Source organism: Apteryx rowi, unplaced genomic scaffold (genome assembly GCF_003343035.1).
Source record: "Apteryx rowi isolate R43461 unplaced genomic scaffold, aptRow1 scaffold_70, whole genome shotgun sequence".
Lineage (NCBI taxonomy): Eukaryota > Metazoa > Chordata > Aves > Apterygiformes > Apterygidae > Apteryx > Apteryx rowi.
The window spans coordinates 1,387,587-1,413,339 of record NW_020450983.1 but is presented as its reverse complement, the minus strand read 5'-3'; the positions used below and the strand labels follow the sequence as shown (position 1 = coordinate 1,413,339).

At 36.7% G+C, this 25,753-nt stretch overlaps 1 protein-coding gene across 1 annotated transcript in view; it reads right to left on the bottom strand.

The window, feature by feature from the left end:
• The window catches only part of GRK7 (G protein-coupled receptor kinase 7), a 69,089-nt gene that overhangs the window by 36,312 nt on the left and 7,024 nt on the right, over positions 1-25,753 (bottom strand). The window contains exons 3-4 of the mRNA XM_026087027.1: positions 15,213-15,484; positions 10,295-10,633 (exon numbers count right to left, since the gene is read on the bottom strand). Of these exons, the coding sequence (XP_025942812.1) occupies positions 10,295-10,633; positions 15,213-15,484 (611 nt within the window). The remainder of the gene's footprint in view (positions 1-10,294; positions 10,634-15,212; positions 15,485-25,753) is intronic.

Genomic DNA, 25,753 nt, shown 5'->3' with positions numbered 1-25,753 from the left:
ATAAAAGCCCTTTAAGTTGACAAAAACATTTGTATTTTCATTAGAAATCAGAAAACTATACAAAGTGTTATGGGTGGACCTTTACATTGTATGCTGAGCAACCAAAAAATTGATAGCTAAACCATCCCTCTAGAGAGCAATACAAAAAACTTAATTGCAGATAACGTAGTACACAGGAATGCAGGGTTAAGTTAGGCACTCTAGCTTTAACTTTATGATTGTAGTCTACATAAGTGTTATTCACTTATTGTTGGAAAATAAATTAACTTATTCTAAACAGTCCCACTATTTTCATACCATCTGCGTGGCCCAAAGATATATGTCAAAGTCTGAAACATTATTTCTTCATTCTCTTATTTATCAGGCCTCCTCGCAGAAGCATTAATTGCAATCTGATAGCTACAGGTGATACAGATAGCTATAAATGAAGCTCAAAAAAGAATTGTTGACCTGGTTTACTATAAATTAGAATGTATTTCCTAGCTCAATAAACAAAAGACTCAAATAGCGTTTCCTTGCTTGCTATTGTAAAAAAAAATTCATTGTTCATTTAAAATAATAGCCTTTACAGAATGAGTCTATTTTTTTTCTTACCGGAAGATTACAGGAACAAAACACAATTAATGCATTTGCTGCCATTCCTGATTAAAATGAAGATTTACAGCCTGTATATCCTGTCTTAAACTGATTTTAAAATGTTTATTTCTCAGATAATGTCAAGATCAGGGTCATTTCAGAACAACGGTTTACAGACTGGAGCTGTGGCTTTCCATGGAATCCATAAAAACAAGTTATCTTTGTGTCTATCCAGAAAAATCAAGGGTCACAGAAGAGCTACCTGAAACTCATGGACAGAGTAGACAGAAACTGGAGGCTGTTTACCAATACAGACCACAAATTACAAATTCTTCCCCTCAAATGCAATGATTTCCATTGTTTTAATTCATAATTCTCATATTAAAAAAAATCTGCCTACTTACTTAGTTCTAAACTAAGGACTACATACCTGCAGCTGATTAATGCCTCAATTAATTAGTCTTGCATGTATATGATTGGAGACAAAGGACTCAAGGGGTGCATTGGATTTATGCTCTTCAGCTACACAGAAGATAATTTAATCACATATGTCTGCTCTCTTGCTTATTAGCATAATAAAGGCTAAAAACCTCACACTACTGCAATCCATGGCAAGTCTTCCTTTGAGTTCAGGCTTTGTCAAACATCTCTGTCATCTCCTTCTCACTGAAAAAAGATAATCAGAATATCTATGAATTTGCTATACCTTTGATTTATAGTCCACATCTACTTAGCGATTGCTCTAAAATCAGTAACATAAACACTGCAGATATGGTATAAACTGTATCATAACTAAATCATCAATTCCTGGGGAAGGCCAAGTTTCAGCACTGGTACATTCAATGCAGCTAACTTTTCTTTTTCAATCACTTCAGAGGAGGAGTTCAATTTCTTACATTCAGGAAATCTCTTAACATTTTCTGAAGGAATAGAACACATGAAATGCTGAAAATCAGGGTCAGATCCTATTCAATAGCAAAGGCATTTAAATGCCTTTTGTGCAGTAGGAGATCAACATTCACAAAAACAGCAACTTTCATCTATTTAAGAGAAAAAAAGTTAGAGTTTTGTTATGAGCCATCTGGGAGCACCCCAGACCTGGAACCGTGTGCATTTTCTGGTCTATATTTAAATTTGAAAGTGCATCAGTCCGTACATAAAATTGAGCAAATTCTTAGTGTTGCAGTTCTGTACTGCCTGTTTCCCCACTGCTGTTAGCTTACCAGATGGGAAGGAGCTGTTTAAGGTGAGGAAACTGTTTGTTGGCAGCAAGATAAACTAGCTTGGTAAGAGATCAGGAGGTTTCAATCGGTTGGCAAGAAATCAAAGTTTCCTTCCTTTCTTTGTTTAAAACACTTGATCCACTATTCTCTGTAAAAGGCGCATGGAAAATTCTGAACAGATTATACATTTCTTTATTCCTTCCCCGCCTAGAACTGGTGAAAAAGGAGTCTGAAGTAAGACTGAATTTATAAGAGTTCAGTTTTAGTTCTCACAGCCAGGAGGCCCTGGATCAGCTTGAATTCATGAGTTAGTGGCCTTTCACCTAGCATCTATCTGTGACCACATTTCCAATCACATAAAAAGAATATAATGTTTTGATTCAGTACTGATACAGGAAGATGGGGGAGAGAAAAAAATGTTCACAGAAATGAGAAAAATCAGCTGGGGAAATTCAGGAAAAACAGTATTTGAATAGTTGTCCATTGCTTAATTTAACAGAGAAGAGCTCTCATTAAGGGAACTGCTACACTGAGAGCAAAGCATGATGAACTACTGGTTCTCAGGTGGTATTAGAAAATTTAGGGATTATTTTGAGAAGTATGTAAAGTGTCTTTTCTTTGCCTTTTCCTACAGAGCAGGTTTTCTAATTTCTTGCTCCAAATAGGATAAAAAGATGCAGCTGTAAATCTATAGATGCACAACTGCATCTGTAGTGCAGATGCAGCTGTAGTTGTACAGCTATAGAAAATAATTCAGAACTGTCTACATTTTTATTTTATTATTTTTCTAAATATTAAGACTTCTTAAGAATACAAAATTCTTAAAAGCAGTGATGAGAATATTGTTACTTGTACTGTTTATTAAACAAAAACAGATCTGAGTATCTACATCTATGTAAATACAATGTAAATATAATACCTATGTAAATCTTTAAGCAACCTTTTCACAGCCTCTCAGAAAGGTCACCCTTTTTAATGCTAGGCCTTGTACGTAAATTTTTTATGCAAGTGTGGCCTGACAGCTCCATTAGTTTGATGCTGGGTCTCAGATTTCAGCACCATCATTTCTCATTATCAGTATGTTAGTGTGGGAAAGCAGAAGTTTACATACTTGTATTTGGTGCTGGCAGCACAGCCAACCTGCCTTAATCAAATATCCAGAATTAAGTCCTTGCCTTCACTTTGGGCAGCAGGGTGCTTAAACCAGTTTCCTTGAACCTTAGTTAATATCAGAATGAATATTTCTTTCCAAGAGGATGCTGATTTAAATAGTCTGCACCACTGATATAATTTATTTGCAGACCTGTGCAGCAAAGTGTACTAAGGAACTGATCTGAGTTAAAACCAGCCCCTCTTTTCTGTTGCTTAAAAAAATATTCTTTAAACTATGACCTAAATTTCAATATATCCTGTTTTCATATTTTCTACCTTGTTGGCCACCAGTCCTAAAAGTTAATTGTGATCTCTCATTACATTTTCAAGGCAGCTGTTTTTACCAACTCAGCAGTGGTTTTGTGGTCAAAAATGGTCCCTCATCTGTCCCTAGAAATGCATTAATATATCAGTCCTAAGGGGAATAGTATACCAGTTAGTCTGGAGGGAGGGAGGAAACAGATATATTGAAAAGAACAAAAAGAAAAATTTCCTGTATTAGTCAGCATAAATTTCTTCCCCTAATGACTGTTTTCAGTCCAGCTTCATATATGATTCTTGCTTAATTAGGATAGAATAAAACAGACTTACAAATAAAACACTGTATTTGAGTTTACTATTCTGTCAAATGTCTTTATGAGCTCAGCAGACTGTTTCCTCCTGTTGTTCATAGTATCCTGTTGATATTAAGTTCTGCGAAGAGAAGCAAAATCCTTTCTGACTTGTTTGTAATTTAGGCATCTCCAGTTTATTACAGAAAAACAGGTTAAATCTATGATTGGTGCTGGTGGTGCTTCATGATAATCATGATGTTACCACTATTACTGATAATGCCAAAATCATCCAAACTTATGAGCTGAATTCTTTCATACAAGGAAGTGCACAAGCAGGAACACTTTCGTGGCCTCCCTATTTGGTTTGTGCAGATGTTATCTCACTGGTTCCACTCTGATCATTTCTCTCCCTTTCTATCAAGGTAAAGCTCTACTGTCATCTGATCTAGCCAAGTAGTTCCCGACCAGTTGGACTGAACCAACGCAATGCATCATGCAACATGACTTTTTCTCCATCTTCTTTTTCCCCACTTTCCTATCACTGAAGCCACTTCTGACTCACACCCTGACGACACCAGAAGCAGGCTCCAGCCCCCAAAAGCAGCCACTACAGTGATACGCTCTGCTCTGCCTCTTCCTTAGAGGTCCAGGATACTGGAACAATTTATCTCTGTAGTTATATCAGTGCAGCTCCATAGACTGACATGTAACTAAATGCTGCAGGCTGCCAATGTAGTCGAAAGAAAGCTTTCATTAGTGTTCAAAAGGTGTTTGGTCAGATTATTACATACTTCTGTAGGAGTGTTTGCTGACAGGATTGTTTAACAACGAATCTGTTGTTACTTGCAGTAGACCTTTTACTCCAGTGATTCAAGAGTCACGAGGCATGTCTAGCACATCCTATGTCATGTTTGCATGCAGTCTTGCCAAGCAAACATAACTGAACATTCCTTTTCAATAGCTGTTTTTTTAAACTGTTACTCTACTATTGTTAAATGAGCTACAAGTTATGACATCTGATATATCTATGGTCATCCCTTTGACATTCTTTATAAAAACATGAATCACAGAAACATTCATTATGAGGAACTCCCATCATAAGGATGTGCATTCAGTGTGTGATTCAGCCTTGCTGTATCTTTCCACTCTGTAAAATGCAACTGTCAGAACAACTCGAATGAATCATATAGGCCAACATGTAGGTTTGCTAAGAAAGAAATCTGATAAAATACATGTTAAAATTAATTAGTTATGTTTAGCTTACAGTAATGCTTGTGTACTGAAGAAAAATGAAAACCTTCATTCTCCATAAGCCCTTCTACCAAACATTGTAATAGCACTATGTTGGTGTAATCAGAAAACAAAACACCTACAAAATAATTGCCCTACTAACAATGCTCAGATCATCATATCCATATCAGCATGGATAAACAGCCAGGACTAAACAGGACTAAATAACTAATTGTGTTAAATTGACTATGCTTGCACTTGGTCAGGGGAAAAGGGAGGAATTAACCACTGCAGTTGCCCCAAAGTTGTCAGAGGAAAAGGAACAGAACTAATATACCCAGAAGCCCTTTCAAAGAGATTCATGGTTTTTCCCATGCTTTTTTTTTCCCCCCAAAGCCTTTCACCATTTGGAGTAAGGTAATTGGTGCTGACAGCTATTCTTTTTGACACCTTTTGTCTGCCCAAGCTATAGAATTAACACTAAGTTCCCCTGAATGGTAAAGTGGCTTCATTCAGAATTTTGTCAGCCTTCTGACAGTGCGAGGAGAGGATACAGATGTGGAGAGAAATGAAAGAACAACTACCATTTCACATAAAGGAAATGAACTCAGGAGAATGGCGTGAATGGTTCTACAGACACTTGTCACCAGCTGTTTGCACTTTTCCCACGGATTCAGGTATTTGCATTGCAAGAGACACAGTGACACCCTCTGCGTTCTCGCTCTTCGTCCTTCCCAGGCCAGCGCCGCCTAACAGACTTCCGCTCCCACGTGTGCCGAGTGTTTATTTACACTTCTGCGAGTGCCAAGGGCTAACCAGCAAGAACTTTTTATTAGCTCTGCTCAGGTTCAGGCAGTTATATAAATGAAAGTCAGAGAAATCCTAAACAATGATTTCCCAAGAAACATTCACCTTTTTGTCTCACTACTTTTAAAATGAGATACTATGTCTAGAATTATTTGCTGTAATAATGCAAAGCCTAATTATAAAAAAAAGCATGTTTAATTGAATCTGTTTCAGTTGATGTCCATGCATTCTTTAATGTGCCCGGGAAGCTCCCCAAGGCTATCATATGCAATGTTTCAAATGTACTCCCTAAGCAAAAATGATCACAGGTGGCCATTACCCCTAACATTATAAGTTATAGGTCTATTTCTAATATAAAAAGCCACTAATTTCTGATATCCATAGATTTCAAAATTGATGTTTCTCATTTGAAAAAATGTATACTTTTCTTTTAGCAAAACCCACCAAAGCTGTAGGATCTTAAGCGATTCTGTGGTGATATGAGCCATAGTTGCTGACATCTTAACACTTAATTTAAATCCTATTTTAGGGAAAAGCCACTGTGCATAATTAAAATTAATTTTTACAATTGTATACTGCATAGATAGATTCAAGGAATTTAAATATTTTTACATTAAAAATCTAATGATAAATTGCACAAAATTAGCATAGCATAAAAGAAGGTATTTATATTTTTAAGGTAAATGAGATAAGCATACTTATTTATCTTAATCTTATATATGAATATTAATATCAGGAAGCAGTGAAAGCAGCAGTAATCTCAATATAGTATTAAGAACTTTTTATTTCTAAAAAACAATGTTGATATTAAAACTATATAAAACCATGCAACATTTATGGCTATACTGCATAATTACATGCTCTAATTGGATATCTCATCTAAGTTCCATTTTGCTTTCCACACTGACATTTGTTTATGGTTAAAGAAATAACTGTCTCAAGAATTAGATTTGCTCAGAGGCTCTTGACTTTACATGAAGCCAATACCTGACGCTGATAGCGTGGAAATTCCATGCAGGTTCAAATTACTAAATCCATTTCATATTAAAATAGAAAGGTGAACTACTTGCCAAACACAAGGTATTTATAGACTAATTTAGCCTTTGCAATGATACAACTAACTGATGGTGCACACCTAGAGTTTTACTGCCACTGATAAATAATCCCTATGGACAATGAATTTGTTATGTTAAAACTAATACTCATTTTGTTTCTTTGTGCTCAGTGAGATCAGTGGGCTAAAAGTAAAGGTAATGGGGAGGGTGTCAAAGAAAATTTAGACTTGAGAAACAACGGAAAGCTTTTCTCTCCATGCCAGCAGCCTTCCTTGAATGTTGGCTAAGGTAGTTTAAATGATGTTCTTACAAGAACAGATTTCAAGTCATTAAGAATCTCGCATTTCAGCCTACTTCCATTAAAATAGTCAAGTACTTCTCATATCAGTACTAAGTAAAACAGAGCAGGAAAGACAGCACCATTTTCCCTATACAGCACTGTAAGGCCAATCACTGCAGGGTGGCCAGGGCACTCTGTAGCCTTTCACAGATGGCATTTAATGCAATAGAGTTCACAATTTAGTTTTTTAGATTAGATTAACACTTGAATGCATCTTATCTGCCTTAAAAAGAAGTAGGCAAGTGAGGCGCCACAAAGCTGGCAAAGGGGGAAAGAGCAAAACAGCTAAAAGGAAGGAAGAGCTGTTACAAGTTACATAATTTTCTTTCACCACAAGCACTTAAGTATCCCACAACCACAAGATTATTCTCCTCCCACAACTTCATCTCTCATTTTCTATTATAAACATCTAGTGACTTCATCAACACTTTTGAATTAGGCCCTGATCTTGCATACTTACACATGCATTTAATTTTACTCACGTGAGTAGCGTCATTGGATTCAACAGGACAATTCACCATAGGCACAAACCTTTTAGGATTCCTGGCTCTGTTTCTTTAAGGTGAAGCAAGATGTTAAAAAAAGTGTAGCAAGGAACTTGACAGTGGCAGGAAGAAGAAAAGACCCGAGCATTTCACAGATTCCTTAAAAGAAGTTGAAATTAATTTTTAAAAAATGCATTGAAAATGCTAACAGAAATACATCTGTAACCTTTGCTCTGCTCTATCTGTCTCTTCATAGTGGAAATACAAGTTGTCCATGTCTCTGAAATAGAGAATTTTAGAAAATTAAAACCAATAATGTCAAACTAATACATTTTCTCCTCTGTAATACACTGTGCCAGACTGTGCATTATCAGAATCAGACCACTGGTGTGCTTCTTTGAATGATTCATGGAACACTTAATAGCTCATAATAGATCACTGATATACATCTTACTGGGGTTTATTGACACTATAACATTTCTAAAAGTAAATAACCTAATTTTATGCACATATAATATCTCGTTATGCTCACTTCTCAGTATTGCAATACATTTTGAAAAACCCAGACTTGCAACACCTGGTATTATAGGGGATATATGATTTTAACACGGCATAAAATACTGGTTCTTTCTATACATAACTTCTTTCCACATGGGAACATGTGTATACCAGAAAATCAGTTATGTGCTAGAAAACATATAGCCATTTCAGAGTCCTGCTTTATGGCTCTGGAGGATTTGTGAAATGGCATTTCTGTGGATTTAAAAAGTACACCAATTTAGGACAAAAGTTCAATGCCGCTAGCTCTAACGGGCCTCTACTAGCTCTAATAGTTTTGTTTGCCGACAAGGACATATAATAAAGTTTTATATCTGGGATTCTGAAATTATTAAATATATTAGCCTAATACCACTCTGTGAGAGTTTCTAAAGATGGAAGCAGARAGAAATATAATCACTAGATGTCAACAGTGGAACCACTTTCCTAATTCTGCAATAGAACCACAGGACTACCTTTCCTCTCAACCTCCTTTGCTTTTCACAATCTTTTAGGATCATCCTTCTCAACATATTAAAAGCCCAAGCCATAACTTAGCCTATATTGTTTAAAACTATTTGATAAAAAGTCTCCCCTCAAAATGTGCACAATTATATGCTCATAACAATTCATTAACAGAACTACCCACTAATCCTAAGTAACACCGGTTTTCATGATTTTCAGTTGAAATGTTAAATATATAAAGAACTGGAGAAGCAAATTTAAAAGGAAAAAAAGGAACAGTTCTTCTTCTGCTTAGTCATCTTTATACAAAAATGAAGAACAATACAATGTATTATTTAGTTGTGACTAAATCATCTAAAAATATTTAAAACTAAAGACTGTTTAACTACTGCAAAATTTGGAATGAGCTATTAGATTATCAATAATCATGAAAGCTATATGTTGTACATGACAGATGTGACTGTAAATGACAGCATTATCTTTTGTTGTTCCTCTTTTAAAACAAGTGTAGGAGTTCAACCCTGATGTCTATATAAACGATTTCTTTGCGTTTAGTCGGAGGTTTGCTCTATGAAAAACGGGGCAGGGTGTCAGCAGCCTCCAGGACACCAAGAAATGGAGCATTTTTGACTTCCACTTCAGCCGATGGCAATTACGAAAGGTACAGGAGAGTAATCAGCATCCAGAATTAGTTTTAAAAATTGTTGCAAACTACCACCATCTATTTTCTTCTTGACAGAGATAATCAGTAGGATGCAACTTAGGAGTAAACACTACAGCAACGGCAAGGCAGAAATGTTCCTGATTAATTAAATTAAGTTGCCAAAAACTTGAAAAATCAAACAAATACATCAAAGTTTGTGTAAGACTCGATGAATGTCTGCGGATTAAGGTGTTAATTTACATACACAGCCTTTCCAACATTACAGCACTTAATAGTATAATGTATTTAATATTTGTGACTACTGAATTAACATTTTTATTACACTGAAATGCATTTCTTGTAAAAAGCCAGTTTCAAGCTATTTTGGTCTATTTCTAGTTTAACTTAAACTACATTAATCACAAAATACAGAAATATTATCAGGAAATGTGATAATCCATTGTCAAAAAGAATTTGTATTCATATAGAAACATATTCTTTGTGTATGGTGTTATCACTTAAAAAATACGATTAATAATAATAAATAAATGCTTTATTCAATTAAATTGGTGCAATCTTATCTTCACTCTATTAAAGTCAACTTTGAAAAGAACTGGATCCTGTCAGTTCTATTTCCTAGTCATTTGTAAAGCTTTTTACATTTTATGACAATTTGGACATATTACGATCTAACCCTCCAAAACCTAATAGAATTTAAGAAAATAACAGACAGACTGGCTAACCAATAAGATTCCAAGTTTGATGTAAAATATGAGGTGCATTGTCTGACTGAGAATATTACCTAAAAATTAAAAAAAAAATTGCTGGAAACTGTAGAACAAAGACGAAACATTAGTAGAAATAAGAAAATAGAAAGGAAACCAAGAAATGATTGTATTCAAAATGGTAGAGCCAGTCATTTTCAAAAGGGGTTGCCTCTTCACACTACTACTGCTTTTGATATTTCTGAATTTCTATCATTCTAAGTTTCTTAGAGACACACAGTTCTTCATTTTGATAAGTTTCCAATAAAATAAAAATATCATCTCCTTTGCTAGGACAAAGGAAAATAACACAGTCTATACAGCTTGTGGTCCTACATACCCTGTCAATGTCATATTACACTGTTTGTTTCTTCTTAAACAGACAAACTGAGCTTCTGAGACAGTGTAAAAATATGGGAAGTTCTGGGGTGGTTTCTACTCTTCCTCATGATGTGATATTTACAACAACGAACAAACTCCTGACTTAGCTTCACCTCCATTTGCGTAGCCCCCAGAATCTACTCTGTTAGGATCATTCAGTTCTTCAAACAGTCCTGTTTCAATAATTTCTTCCTGCCAGGGTATAGAGACAGCTCCTGTTGCAAACTTTTTGAAGAACTTCTTATCTTTATCATCAAACTCAATTCCTCGTACTTCGGAGAAGTCAGCAATGTCTGCAAGATCTTTGGCATAGACAACTGATGGATCCGGCACAAATGGAGGGTCAATGAGGTTTGCCTCTAGCCTATGGAAATTTATTGTTTTGAAGAAACTATGTTTTCTTGGGTCATCATCTTCATTTCTGCGATAAAGCAGAAGATTGTTAGTAAGTATGATGTTCTACTCTCAAGTAGATACAGGTGTCTCTGTGTTGTATACAGTAGAGTATGTAAAAGTAAGGATATGTACATATTGTGCAATGTAATGCTATTTAGAGATCTCATATGTACCCAAAGAATGCTGCATTGCACAATATAAGCAAAGCTGCGAAGCAGAAAACATCCTGATCCCATTATTCATTACTCTGCCTCTCAGGGTAAATTAGTCTGGGCAAGGTGCCACGCAAGAATTGCAGTACTGCTACTGGCAGGGCACCATGTGAGATACCCATATCCAAAGGTATGTTTTAACCAGAGCTAAAGATGTAGCAGGATGGGTATTTATGTGGGTGTAGGGACATTGGATTTACTGTCAGTCAGGAATGTCTAATTGGTTGGTTCTATTTTAGCTAGGATAAGAATATCTAGTAAATTCTAGACTGGGGTACAATGGGTTAATACATCTCAGGATTGACTCTGAGGAAAAACAGTTTAAATAGGAAACTGGTGACAAATGACATTTGTGGGTTTTATCTTAATTCAAAGCACTTATGCATTTACATCATAAAACTATTCTGCAAAACCCAGTATGCAGTTCTAATAAACACTCCCAGTTTGACTAAGTCAGTTCGTATCAAAAGAACTACTCTTGTAAGTATGCAAAGGCTTTAAGCGAGAGATTCACAAATTATGACATTAGCAAAAATGTGATCACTGTTCCTCAGTCGCAGACACGAACATAATCTTTTATTAATATGGTTGAAACCCAATAATAAAATCCAGAAAAGGCTAAAATCATCGTAAATACATATTTTAAGTATATTTTGATAAGAATAACTGCAGTCCACAGGGAGGAAAAAATTACGGTCCTCTTTCGTTGAAATAAAAACAGTGAATTGTTTCATTGTAGACCCACAGTAAGACCTGTAGGATATTCTGATAAGAATAAGCTGAGCCTCAAATGTATACTTATTCAAGCATACAGACCAACAATCCTAACTTTTGAACTGGGTCTTGCCCTGTAATGCAACTGCAGCATCAAGGCATGCGAAGTTTGAGTTTTGAATTCTAGTGGAAGGAGGAGCAGGAGGGAGGACTACCGTATTTTTACACCCATACATCCTTTTTCATGTGTTTATGGGTGGACTGGCTCTTGAAAATGGTAACATAGGAAAAAAAGATTTGTCCACTTTTTTGACCTCAGTAAATAGTAGTAGTTAACATGTTYGTGTTTGCTTTACCAGTTTCCTTACAAAATGATATACTTAGTGAAGAGTAAGCCTTCATATATTTCTAGAACATCATGGCATGTTCTATGGACAAAATATAATGCAAAACTTTTCCAAGGCTACTCATCTTTGCAAATGTGTAGAAGAACCATACAAAAGTAGTCTTAGAACTGTGCGACTATAGAAAGCCTTCCTTTTTTAAGGACCTGTACCATGAGCGCAGAACAGCTCCTCCAGGCTGCCACTGCTGCCAGTTCCTCATTCACTACCCCGTCATGGTCCTGGCCTGCCCTGCACTAACCAGGCGCAGCTGAGGTGATACTACCAGTTGCCATCTTCAGCTCCCTCCTTAGAAAATTGCCGTTTTGTGCCTCTGCTGCCTGGTTCCTCTGAACAGGTCCCTGACTGCTGCACACCACCATGATCAGGATGCTAACCCACAGCCTGAAGAACGATAGATGCTGCCATCAGGACAAACTGGGCAACACAGAAATGACATTTTCAACTTAAAAGTGCCATCACAGTGATGAACACAATTACAAAAGTGTAGATTAAGCCAACAGAGCTCATGAACTCTGCATATATAGTCTTGCAAGATCAACTTCTAACTTAACTAGTGACTGACAAGCAAGTTTACTCATGCAGCTGTCGAGCCTGATCTGATTTATTTCCATTCACTGTTAGCTTGAAGTCCATTAGATTTGCTGTTCAAATCAAAGAACTCGTGTGACACTACTGGGCTAATAGTGACAACAGTCCTATGGGGCAGATGCATTTCACTTTATTTTGCTTTTCTTTTCTGTAACATAAACCAAAAAGCACTAGAAGTTGGTGAAGGCTCCAGAATGGATTGCTGCAGTGTTTCTCTTACTGACGTATTTTCGACACCACCAGAAACAGAAAAAGTTTAAAAACATAAAGCTACAGGAACGCCATCTGCTGGAACCTACTGAGGCATCTTCCAACTAGCTGGAATTGCACATGAGCTCTTCCTGTGTGCATTTTATATTTACATAGCTTTATTAGAAAGAGCAAATGAACTTGTCTAAATTCTGGCAAGTTTATATTCCTCCATAAACAATTTCACTGTACAGTAGAGAAGGTGTGGGACAGATATGTGCAATCCTAAAAAAACTGGAGTGGAGAAAAAGGGGTTAAATCTTTCCTGAATTAATGACACCGAGTCTTGAATATGAAATGTGAAGTTATTTAAAAGGTCAGGAGCACAAATTAAAGCTGTTCTTGAGCAGCTTTAACTTATGCAACAGGCATTTATGTAGACAACACAAGGTCTTGCTGTCCTTAGTAGAATTATAGCACTAATCTTTACAAAAGGATGAGCTGTCCAGAATAGTATCTCCCTGTTTAAGTAGTACATACAGGCTTTTATTCTGTATCACGCCGAGGCATGGTATACAGCCTTCTTCCTTTTCTAAGTACTGCACGTAAGGGCAAGAAACAGGACATGCTCGTTATAAATTCCACTATGATCTTCCCCTCAAAAATAGTGTGAATCAGAGGGCAGGACTATATTCCTTGCATTATAGTCTATCAATAACACATACCCTGCTTTCCCCACGCTAGTGTCAGGTCGCTGACACTAAAGTTGTTCTAGCTGTAGTTCTGCTTGTGGGACGGGTGAGATTTTAGTGAAGAGAGGTGAGATTCTTACTCAAGTTTCTCCCAAAATGTCACCAGGCATAAACATCAACAAGTACAGAGGAACGGTATTTCAGAATACCTTAAACAGCAGAAAATTGAAAATATCTGTGCAATTAGACTTCTGTGTACACTTCTCCCATTACTGAGACACAATGTAACAGTAAACAGGCAGAATGATCGTAGCCTGACAAAGGGACTCTAGTTACAGTAAGTTAACAGTCTACTGCTGTTTTTGCTTCAGACTAACTCAGTGAACTTGAGCAAGTCACTTAAAACCTCTAAATTTCAATCTCCCCAACTCTAAGGTCTGTTTATTTCACCAAATGCTGTAAGACGAAATGTTTGTAAAGCATGTTGAGTTGTAAGGTAGAATGCTCTAAATGTTTTTGGATTAAATTTATTTTCAAATACATTTAAAAATGTATTAAAAATAATATATACTTGGTATCAAACATAATCTATCTGCTATTCAAAAAAAAATTTTTTTTTCTGTAGTCTTGCAGAATTGTTGGGAAAACTCATCAAGCAGAAAAACTAGTTGTCTGCATTTAGCACTATGATAATGAGAATATGGATATTAATGGTATATTACCTCTAATTAAAATTGCTTAATCAGGCAAGCGCATGACTAACATTTTGCAAGACTGTTCCATGTTGTCATGCAATAAAAATTTGGAAGATTAGCTGTGCATTTCTGCTAAGTCCCTGTGCCTATTCCACCTTTAGACTGGAAAAGCATCTGAAACATATACTCATATATGATTAAAATGATGGTGCATTCTAAAGACAGTTACTACCAATTTCCTATTCATTTATTATATTTTGGTTATATTTTCTATATTTTGTCCACATTGCAAAAGTAGATCTTCAATTTCTCTCATTAGAAATGCACTAAATGATGCATGTATGTCAGAAGGATCAGAGATGCTACAAATTAAATATTGTAATACTTAGCTTTCTAATTTTCTTATTATTTAACAGTTATTTGAAATTGCTAAGTAAGGGACATATCCAGCAGTCTTCACCAACCCAAAGCCACCACTGATGTCCCAAAAAAGGTTTTGCTTCATAAGAATGTGTCCAATATTCTTTGTTTCCTCCCTTTCCTCCCTGGGATGAGTCAGAAAAACCAGGGACCTCTACAAGATTTTTTGAAAGCACTTTATCAAATGGGAGGGGTTAAGGTCTCTTCAGTAAGAAGCCAGTGACGCAGCCCTGGAAGTTAAATATCTGCAGGGTAGAAAATCCATACTGCAGATCTGAATTTCTGCCAGCACCATTCTAGCTAGTAAGTGATTCAGCCAAAGACCATGCACTCTGCATTCAGTCAGCATTAGCCAAGGTGTAGTTATCAGCTTGAATATCCTTCACCTTTAGGAAAGAAAATGCAAGAGAAATGGGCTGCTCCCTTCTCCCAGAAGGCATAGAGTCTAACCTCACCAAACAACAAAAGAAGAACTCCTATGAATGTTCTGGGATGAGGATGGACAATCGCACTATTGCAACAACATTTCTTATTTCCGTATGATCTCAAAAAACTCCCACTTCTCTCTTCCTGCAAGTGAAAGAAGACTCAGTACTATGTAGAAAGTCAAGATCTAACCTCCTTCTTTTTAAAACAACTATTGCAGCATTAATCCGACTTTTAGTGAGCTTGGGAAGTAAGGCATACCTGCTTCCTAAACGGTCCTCTGTTTTCTTAGCCAACAGCAGTCGGCAAATATCTTTTGCTTCCTCTGTGAAGTTGGCATGTTCAAATTTCACCTCATCTTCTAGAGTTCTTCTTTTAATCTCACCCTTACCGACCTTTTCTTTGAAATCCTTGAATGGTGTTCGCCCAGCAACCATCTCATAAATACTACATCCCATAGCAAACCAGTCCACAGGATAGCTGTAATTTTCTTCCTTCAGGATTTCAGGAGCCATATAACCATTCGTCCCAGCCTATTGCAAACATACAAACAGATTTACTATGCAAAGTTAATAATGAAATGCATACAATTAAACAGACTAGTTTACAGTTCATCAAAAATATTAGTAATACAATTGTTATATTTTATATCTAGAAACTCTCCATAACATACACGTGTATCTGTGCAATATGTTTTAGCACACGGACTATTTCTGTCTTTAAACAGCATTTGGAAAAACTGTTTTAAATATGTTCTTCAAAGGTGAAATATCTGGGCAATTTCTGCCTAAAAATTATTTCCTTTTAAATTTATCTTTATCTTTCTTTTCTTCTTTCGCATTAGAATTTTTCCTTTGTGTTAAAGATATTATTGTTAGTTTTGTCTTCTAAACACAACCAGTAATCACTTTGAAAAAAGAACAGTTAAAAAAAAAAAAAGACAAAAATGAGACACACAGCCATCCATTCCCTCCCCTGCCAGCGGGTTAGAACTCTGGTCCAACAGAGGGTTTTGCTGCCAATGGAGAAAGTTCTCATCATGCTGGTAGCTGAGCCGCATTAGGAAGTTCTCACCCGCACTCCCTGCTGGTTTCTGGAAGGAACTATTACCTTCAAGGGCCAAGGAAAACTCTTTAAAACCATTGTAAGGAAGTAAACCAGTGAAAATCATAATTAGTAAATTGGTTATTTCTTCACAACAATAGTTAAAAGCAAAGCAAGCTCTTTGCCTACAGCTCTCAGTCTTCTAAACAAATCTTTTAAAATGTCCTTATATTTTAGTGTTCATAAAACAAGAAATTATATTTAGGATCTTTTTGTATTTCAAAAAGAAATCTGAAAGAGTGCAGATATGTACCCTCCTGTCACCATGTAACTCCCTAAAGCCAATGCAGCAGCAAGAGAACTTCACGGTGCCATCCTGTACATGCAGTTAGGTAAAAGAACCATGGAGCTAACTCTTCCTACCTAAAACAAAGCTTTCTGAATAACAAATAATACTAAGTATAGGACAAAATGACCCTCTCTAGGAGAACAGACCATTTTCGGAGAGGGGAATTTGTCCGTTTCCTCCCAAGACCAGGCCTGGACCATTCCCAGCTGGAGGACAGACTACACAGTATCCAAGACAGCTTCTGCTGCCTCTCTGGTAAGCTGATTTATCTGGGAGGAAAGAGAGGAGTTCAACCTCTCTATACATTTTTTGTTGCACTGTTACATTACTGATGGTGTGAGATTTCAGTCAAAACAACCTTTCCTCCACTGACTCAATACTTCCTGTCATACCTGATACTGTATTTTATCCTATCTTATATATCTACCAGATTTAGCTAACAGTGATGACTATGTCAGAAGTTACTTGAACCTTTTTTTATTCCTTCCTGAAATATTGGAACTGATGAATTACTAGTATTACTATTTTAAAGGAAAACAGGACGTTTCTGCAAAATCCCAAAAGTTATTCAAGATGGTCATCACTATCACTACCAGAACACAATTAGTGGCTAAGAGATTCACTTTGAAGGAAAATGGAGGCAGAAAAGGGTAACTAAAACTAGAGTTTATATGGGGAAATTATATTTGTTAAAAGCACAGCTCAACAGATGATTTTTAGTTTATGGGTTGGGGTAACTCATATAACTTTTGCAACTTTAGGCACAATATTTCAGAGTCAGGTCTTCCTATAAACTTCAGCTCATGCCATACACTCTACTGTAAACAACGGGTGCACAAGGCAACATGTTAACATCAATTACAATATAAGCCTAAATATCTGTTTGTAAAAGACAGGCAGAAAATTAAATCCACTTTGTTTTCCCTTTTTGTAATTTTTTACTTTTAGGGATATAGAGCCAAGCTATCCATTTGGCTGAAAAATAAATGAGATGAGAAGAACAAAGATATCAGCCAGCTCGACAACAAAAGAAAGGTTTGAAGTGAACTCTCCTCCCTCACCAAAGCCACAGAAGCTCCTCAGTGCCGGGAAGCCACACGGGGCATGACAGCAGCTGACATCATTCCTCAGCTAATTTGTACGGTTTGCACTGAATTTATCCGAGAAGTTACTATTGAGGGATAGCCTGATGGTATTAAATTTTTATTATGACTACTTGTCCATTCAGAAAGGGAGACAAGCGTTCAGGTGTGGACCCCTGAACTCAGATCCATCTGGCCGCAGAAGATCCTGAAACCAGAAAGAGAGAGGAGGGGTTGAAAGCAGTAGAGATAGTCTGGTACAAAAGGATGAACACAGAGCTCCTTCTGGATTAGTGACCATAGACACTAAAAACGCTTCTGGAGTATTTTCTCTTTGTCTCTTTTTTTCCCTTCTGGGAAGCAATAAACATTCTTAGTTTTACTGAGGCGGAAGATGAAGCTAATTTAGGGCACTAATATCTTGAAAAACTGATGAGTCATATCAAAATGTACCCTGACAGCACAGTATGCAATTCCTGATAAGACGCTACTTTGCTGCAATTTAGCCTCATTATGCAGTGAATCATGCTGGATAAATCTGACATGGCAAAGTCAGAACGGCAGCCTGTGATCGTGACCGTGCCTCAGGCAGCTCCCGCCAGGAATGCCTCTTTTCTTCCACTTGTGCTCTTTCTTCCACAGAAGAAACGGTTTCATAGAAGAAACCATTTCAAAAGAAATGGATGCCAAGTAACTTCAATCTATTTCACATGCATTTCCCACACAACCTTCAGTAAGTCACACCCTACAGAAAACTCTGCACTGGCCCGGTACTTACATTTCCCAAGAACAGAGAAAGCAAGGTCATAAATGCAGACTGAAAAGAGCTGCATGACAACAGTTTTCCAGAAAATAGAGGTGGGTCAACAAATACTTCCCTTCAGATTTAAGTGAAAGACTGTGGCTGGAGTTAGAGTGTGAACCCAAATTAAATTTTAAAATTCTAAATTAGTAGCATGGAAATCTTCTGAGCTGTCTTTAAACTGATCCAACTCAATGTGAGAGAAGTCTTGAAAGATTCATTGTTCTTCTGATATGTCAAACCATTCCAATTCAGGGTTTTCGAAGAAAGCTGGTTTTCTCATGAAATTTCACGACATCTAAACTTAAAAGAAATCCCTCTCAGTTCTGGACCTTTCTTACAATTTGGAATTAAGGAACAGGTTGAGAAACAGGAATCTAAATTTAATCTTACAACTCCTGACACTCAAAAAACACTTAAATGTTGCCATTTTCTATTGGAAAAAAATCGCATTTCACAAGCAGTCAACTGTAGTGTTTAATCTGACAAGCAGGGGGAAGAAACACATAAATGTCCCTGCCATTTTTATCAAAACAGGAATTTGAAGATAGGAAGAAAAAAACTTAAATTTTAGACTTTCCCAACTATTTCTACCCATCTGGAAATTTGGCAAAATATTTTATTTGGAAAGAAAGATAATAAAGCCTATTAAGCATTTAAAATTTAAGTAGCAGCAAAGTCAAAAAAAGAAAGCAGTAATAAGATGCAAGGTCCTATCGGGGAACATAACGGAAGGAGAACCACTCAACTACTGGAACTCGTAGAACATATGTCTTTCAAGTGAAGATTTAATTATATCCTTGGGGAGTAGATGGCATTGGAGAGAAGCTGAAATCTACCATCCCTGCACTAGTCATTACGGAGAACAATACGTCAAAAATGAGACCATCTCTCAACAGAGAAAAGAGATCCCATGGCAACACGAAAGACAAACCCTCGATGACTCAGGAGAGGTTTACCTAGGCAGATAAGACAGAAGCATATTCCCAGCCTACTGAAACRAGTTTTTTAAACTGTAAAACTCTCAATAGTAGTAATGGGGTTTGAGTGGCTAAAAAATAGTGTATTAGGTGGAAAACATATCCACTGATTCCCAAAGTAAAGTCAGAGAAACCAGTTCAGTTATTTTCAGCAGGTCAAAGAGTGCATAAAGATATTGTAAAAATTACATTAAAATATAAAAAGGGAAAACAGGGTAGGAAACAAAGAAATTAAAAGTTATCACAAAAAAAAGATAAATGCATAGTTTTTGAAGAGAAGTCTATTTGCCATGGGCTGTTATTGAATATTTAATTCAGTCAGAATTATCTGACCATCTCTCAGTATGGAACCTTTGAATATGGATTACTGCCATTTTTCCTCACCTGAAATATTATTCTTAAATCATTAATTTGTAGTGACCTTGTAGAATTGTTTTTACACAACACAGTTCATAAATAAATTCAGAAGTTGTGTATTAAGTGAATAGCACTTTTTACACTAGATCTTATTTTACATAGATACATTTTACTCTTGTGATGGAAACAGGCAAAATAAAAACATGCCAAGAAAGCTGAATTCCCTGGCTACCACATCTACACGATTTGAATGTGCCTTAGTTTTGCCTGAGACTAAGACCAGGCATATTCCATTCTTCTTTCCCACAGGATTCTTGATAAGACTAGGAACCATTTGTATATACGCCATCGACTGCTCCAGTGATCTTACAGAGACACCTAAGTATGTGTAATTAAAATATGTGTAATATGTGTATAATGTGACACAACAAAAACAATATTGCAAAGGAGCCACAGGATGTTGTATTACCCCAACACTTCCACAGAAGGCAGAAACCATAAGCCACTGCAGAGGCACACAGCTTTCTGGCATGCAGTCAGTGCAACAGTAGCCATTTTTTGATTGTTCTTCATCTAATATTATCTTTCGTGATGGTGGGCAGGGTGCCTTATTTGCATATGCTGTTCAAAATATAAAAATATAAATTAAATTTTAGTTAATTAGTTTAATTTTAGTTAATTAAATTTTAATTGACCTGTTTTAAAAGATCTATTTCTCCCTTAACTTCCATATCTTAAGAGGAACACAAAATATAATTTTTCCATAAACATCTAAAATACAATGACCAAATGTTGTCCCTGGATACATTAGTGAAGAACTGCTGTTAAGTGGAATTGTTGCTTTGAATGTGGTTTGACAGGGCATAGTAGAAATGATTCATCTGAAGGGATATAAATGTTTCTTTTCTGAAATGGGATTCTGTATAAATTTTTAAAAGGCCACATAATTATAATCTTTTAATAATACAAAATGTGATCCTGAGAAGCATTAAGTGCACTCAGTTCTCAGTACAGTCAAAGGTACTTGGCAAGCTACTACAACTTTCAGCAGAATGCAGCCCATAATTTTAACTATATTCACACATCCTATTCAGATTACTGTCCTGACAAGGGAAAAGTACCTTGAACAACACGGTATCTCAGCTTCTAACAAACACAGTGAAGAAAGAACTAAAACCGTCTGCAGTTTTCATCAGCACAGATACTGGCAAACAGGGAGAAATGGGATTTAGATCTCTCTACCTTTTCCCACAGATCTCTGCAAAACACACTCAATTGATATCACAAACTAAACAGTAAAGCAAACCAGAATGTCTATCTTTTGTTTGCCATGGCACAAGAACTGTTGAACAGAGAAGAAAACAAGCTGAGTTTAGCTCTATCAGCTGTTTCCTGGGGCTCAGTCCTTCCTTCCTCCAAGGGGTGCCACCAACTGCTTTGTTCTCTTTCCCAGCTGTTCCTCTGCTCCTTCGGCAATGGCCTTAATAGACCCTGGAGGAATGCAGAAACAGAGCATGGAAAAGTTTTCTCTGCACACAAGTTAACAGGCCCTAGATGTACAGAAGAACAACTGATCTTCCTCCGTCATTCACTTCTCAATCTTCCTTCTTCTCCCAAGAGCCACGATGAAGAGGAATGCAGCATAATTTAAATTAGTGACACAGAATTACAGTTCCTCTACCAAATGATCAGAGAGTAGTAAGAAATCAGCTGATCAAATGAATAAGCAACTATTCTATAAAAGAAGATAACATCAAATTTAATTAGCAAAGAGGAATGTTCTCTGTTGCACCCAAAGATTTCAGCGTGTCGCAAATGCTTAGCAAAAGTGAGGCTCTCAGCCTTTCAGATAAATGGATGGGCTGCTCATTAGAGAAGAACACACAGAGTAAGGGGCTTGTCCAGAGTCGCAGGAAAAGATAATGCCAGTGTTGGTGCAGGAACTTAGGAGTTCCCGAATCCACATGCTCACACAAAACTCAAGACCAGAAGTTTTTTTCATTTTCACATAGGGACGTAATTTCAACAGGAAAAGGTGGCTGCTTTAAAAAAAAAAAAAACAGATAAAAGCAAAAAAGAGACACAACAAATTTCTGCTCCATTAGAAAAAAGGAAATAAAAATTGTCTCTGGGAATCAAAGTCAGTAACAGGAGTAGTAAAAAATACACAATCTTTTTTTACAGTTTTAAGCTTGGACATCAGTAATCATTGAAGCTGCCATTAGAAGTCACACAAAGGCGAGAGAAAGTGACTTTTGCTATAGCAAGAGGAGGCTGCCTCTGTGCTCACTCATGGGAAGACAAATAGACACAGTATAGTATATTTTTCAGTTTAGATTCACACTATATGGAAATTAAAGGGATAAATGCCGTGAGGAAGAACAGTCCAGTAACTGGGCACTAACTGTAACCTTGGAGACTAGAGCATCCACCTGCTTATTTTCTGCGAGATCATGTGTAAATCACTATGTCTGTCACCATATCCATTGCAGAACTGGCTAACTTCCCTACCTCAGGGAGGTGTCATCAGAAGAAATACGCATTTAAAGACAGCGAAACAATCAGACATTATGAGGAAGGCGCCATACAGGACATGCAGAACACTTGGTAGAGAATCATAACCACAAAATCACAATCTAGGAATTATCAGGGTTTCTTTAGCCCTCCTGTAACAAAATCTTCCTTTTAAATTTGTGGGAAGTTTCTTCCCTTCTTTAACTTCTCCTGACTATTTCCCATCTATAATGTGGGAATAATAACGCTTCACTTTAGAGATGCTTATGACTTTATTATTTAACGACTGTTGAATATTCCATAAGCAATATTCCTCAGGGAGAAAAATTTCCATGTGCTTAGCTCAGTATACACTTCCTGAAACTCTTCATAATGAATGCCAGCACAGTGTCATAGCACAATGTGCGAGAGGCTTGCTCAGAAAGAGGACAGTGCGAAATCCCATGTTCAGTGCAGGTGCGACTGAGGGAACAGGACCGCAAGGTGCACTGAGACGGGCGACGGCTCTCCAGTGTAGCCTGCACAGCCTCTGTAGGGTCAGCAACAGAAATGACGATGAGGCCTGGATGGTCACTATTATTTAAATGCACAGCATATCATCCAAGTTATCTTTCGGGATTAGGACTAATGTTGGAAGTACAACTCTTCTACACATAGGAACAGGGGTACTGCATCAGACCAAAGGCCCACCTAGCCCAGTTTACTGTCTAAGCTGGCCAAAACCAGATGCTTAGGGAAAAGTACAAGACCATAGCGTGCATATATGACACATCTCTAAAACTGTTTTAGACTTCAAATGTTTGCAGGTCAAGGACTTCCAGAGATAAATATGGTTCCCCACAACAAAGTTCTCTGCAATGAACCATCCACTCTCCCCCTAAACCCAGATAAATCCTTCGACTCTCCAACATCCTTTGTGAAAGAGCCTCGCGGCTTAACACCACATTCTGTTAAGAACCACCTCCACTTATTCTGAACCTGCTTGCTACTACCTTCCACTAGCAGATTTTGAAGTTGAATAAGCAAAACCAAGTCCACAGTTTTTCAATTGTTTGGGTCTATATTTTCAGTATTTTGTGTCTTCATAAAAATGTCATTATATGTTTGTTAACTGACACCACTGATCACCGTAAGTAGAATCTTATCTTTGGTTCAGTACAGAAGTATTAAACAAAACATTCCTATGTATCCCGTAGCTTCTAGTTCCTGCAGTACTATTTCTAGCCAAAGCTGTCAAATTGACAGTTCAAAGAAATACAGTCAGCCAAATACTTCATTTCTTACCCAATGAAATACACATTTTTGACAATGCTGAATCAACAAGTGGCCCATTAGACCATTTATTTAAAGTGATCATTCCAGAATGTGTCTTGGTTTCTATAATAATGAGCCTCAAAAGACAAAGAGACTAAATAGTAGTATTTAGCACTTACATAGCATTTTTCATCCTCAAAGAGCTTAATTAAACTTTCGACCAGCTCTATGAACTTGATAAGGTATCTTATTTCTTACTTTTTAGTAGAACATTTTATAGTATTTAGTAACTGTTAGATTAGACTGAATAAAGAACAGGCTTAAAAGCCATGCAAAGACCCTTGATGCTACATCTTAAAGGGACACAATGGCTTTTTCCAGACAGAAAAAAACATGTCTGGTTGGTGGCCTGTCCTGTGCAGCAAAGTGGCTGGTTGGGGCACACTGTATTCTTGTAATTTTAGACTACTCCTGTATCCTTTCTGCCATCCCCAAAACTGTAGGAGGCAGAAAAACGGCACCAAATCCTCTCTGTTCCCTTCACTCTTCATGATCATGGCATTCATAGTGGATAAGGTTTTCATTTTGTAAAGTATATAATTCAGGGATAAAAAATACAAAATACCTATCATTAAGAGGCACTTTATACCACTTGCCATTATCAAAATTTTTAAGAACAAAGTCGCGCTGGTAAAACTGAATCAATTTTACACGTCGCACTTAGAAATACATAAGCTGAATGCTGGTTTTGAAACTGTAAAGTAGCAGCATCAGTCACGCTGCTTCTAATTGTGAACAAATGAAGGGCTGTCATTTTTAAAAGCACAAAGGAAGAATAGCTTTTTACAGAACATTATCCAATAGAAATGCAATGCAGTGATGACCAAAGGTCAACTGTACAAATGCTTGCTTAGTTATTTTTTATTTCACAAGTCTGAACCCTCCTCCCCGCTTCTCAACTGTCTTAAAATTAAGCTGCAAGTTTCAGGAACATCTAAATAGATTTCCTTATGTTTTCCTAAGAAATAGAATCTTATAATAAACAAATATACAGGAGGGCAAAAGGACATTTTGAATAAGATTTTAACCAAAACATGTTTTTCCTATAAAAATATTATGATGTCCTTCAAATATATAAAACACAGCACAGGAAAACTGTGAAGAAGCCTGAAACCTCTTAAGATATGAATGTACTTTTATGAATGCTACCCAAATATGTTTACATAGGTTTATTTTTCACAGTTATTATTTCAATAGTTAAGCCCACTGGCTCACATGTGTCTGCACAAAAGTGCTTCAAAATTTACATACAACAGCTGCTTAGCACAAAAACTGCAGAAGGCAGAAAGATGGTACCAAACCATCTTTGCTCCCTTCTGCTCCATAAGGGCAGAAATCTCTTCCTGAAATAAACGGCAAATCCGCATTGATCTCTGTAAAATGGAATCGACTGCCCTACATTTGGATATTCTGAAGATGTGAGGGTGCTAAACAGAACTGTGAAGAGCCTTCTCACTTTTCTCACAACCATTCGCAGGAAACTCAATATTATTACTCATTTGGATACAGGCAGCAGCATTTGACTCCCATACAACAGAAAAACTTCTAGGTGTCTAATGAGAAGAGCTGTGGAGACTTCGAGAAAAAGGACGGCAGGTCAAACTGTTCAAGCAGAGAAACCTGGCATGGGGAATGAAGGTTCCTTATTTCTGCCATATGTAAAAAGAACTATTTTTATAATCAGTCATAAGCAGTTAGCATGTTCTTAAATTAATGTCCTTGCTCACATTGAAAAAAAAACCCACTTAATACCCATCTTATGTACATTACAGTTTCTCAGACCAGATAAAACTTAAGAAGTTTACAGAACTGCACTCGCATTGATGGTTTGCAAACGATAGCCAAATGAGTGCATAACTAAACAAAAATCTAACATTTCACCTATGCAAAAACCATCTTCAAAGCCTCTCAATTGCTTCTTGTTGCCTATTTCAGTGACACGAGACAAAAAAAATTCCAACATTTAAAAAGCAGTAATGTAAAAATATAACCCAGCTTTATATGCTGTATAATCAACACATAAGAAAAGATGCTACTGGGACATTTGTATTAAAAATCATGATATCTTCTGAAGTCCTGAATAATTTCATTATCATTGGCAAATAGTTTATGTCCGTTTCCAATGATGTCAATAAAAATTCTGCCCAAGTGTGCATATACATAGTTCTAGATAGAATGTACAAGTATTTATCGCCAGAAGGCCAAACAATGCATATTTGTTTCATTAAAAAAAAAATACCCTGCAAGTAATTTTTAATTGCCCTCTGCTACTTTATTTCCATGACTGTCATTCTTCAAACCTGTGTATTTTAAATTCAATTTTTTTGTGATTTCTCCATCCTATAACTAGGTAGCACTTC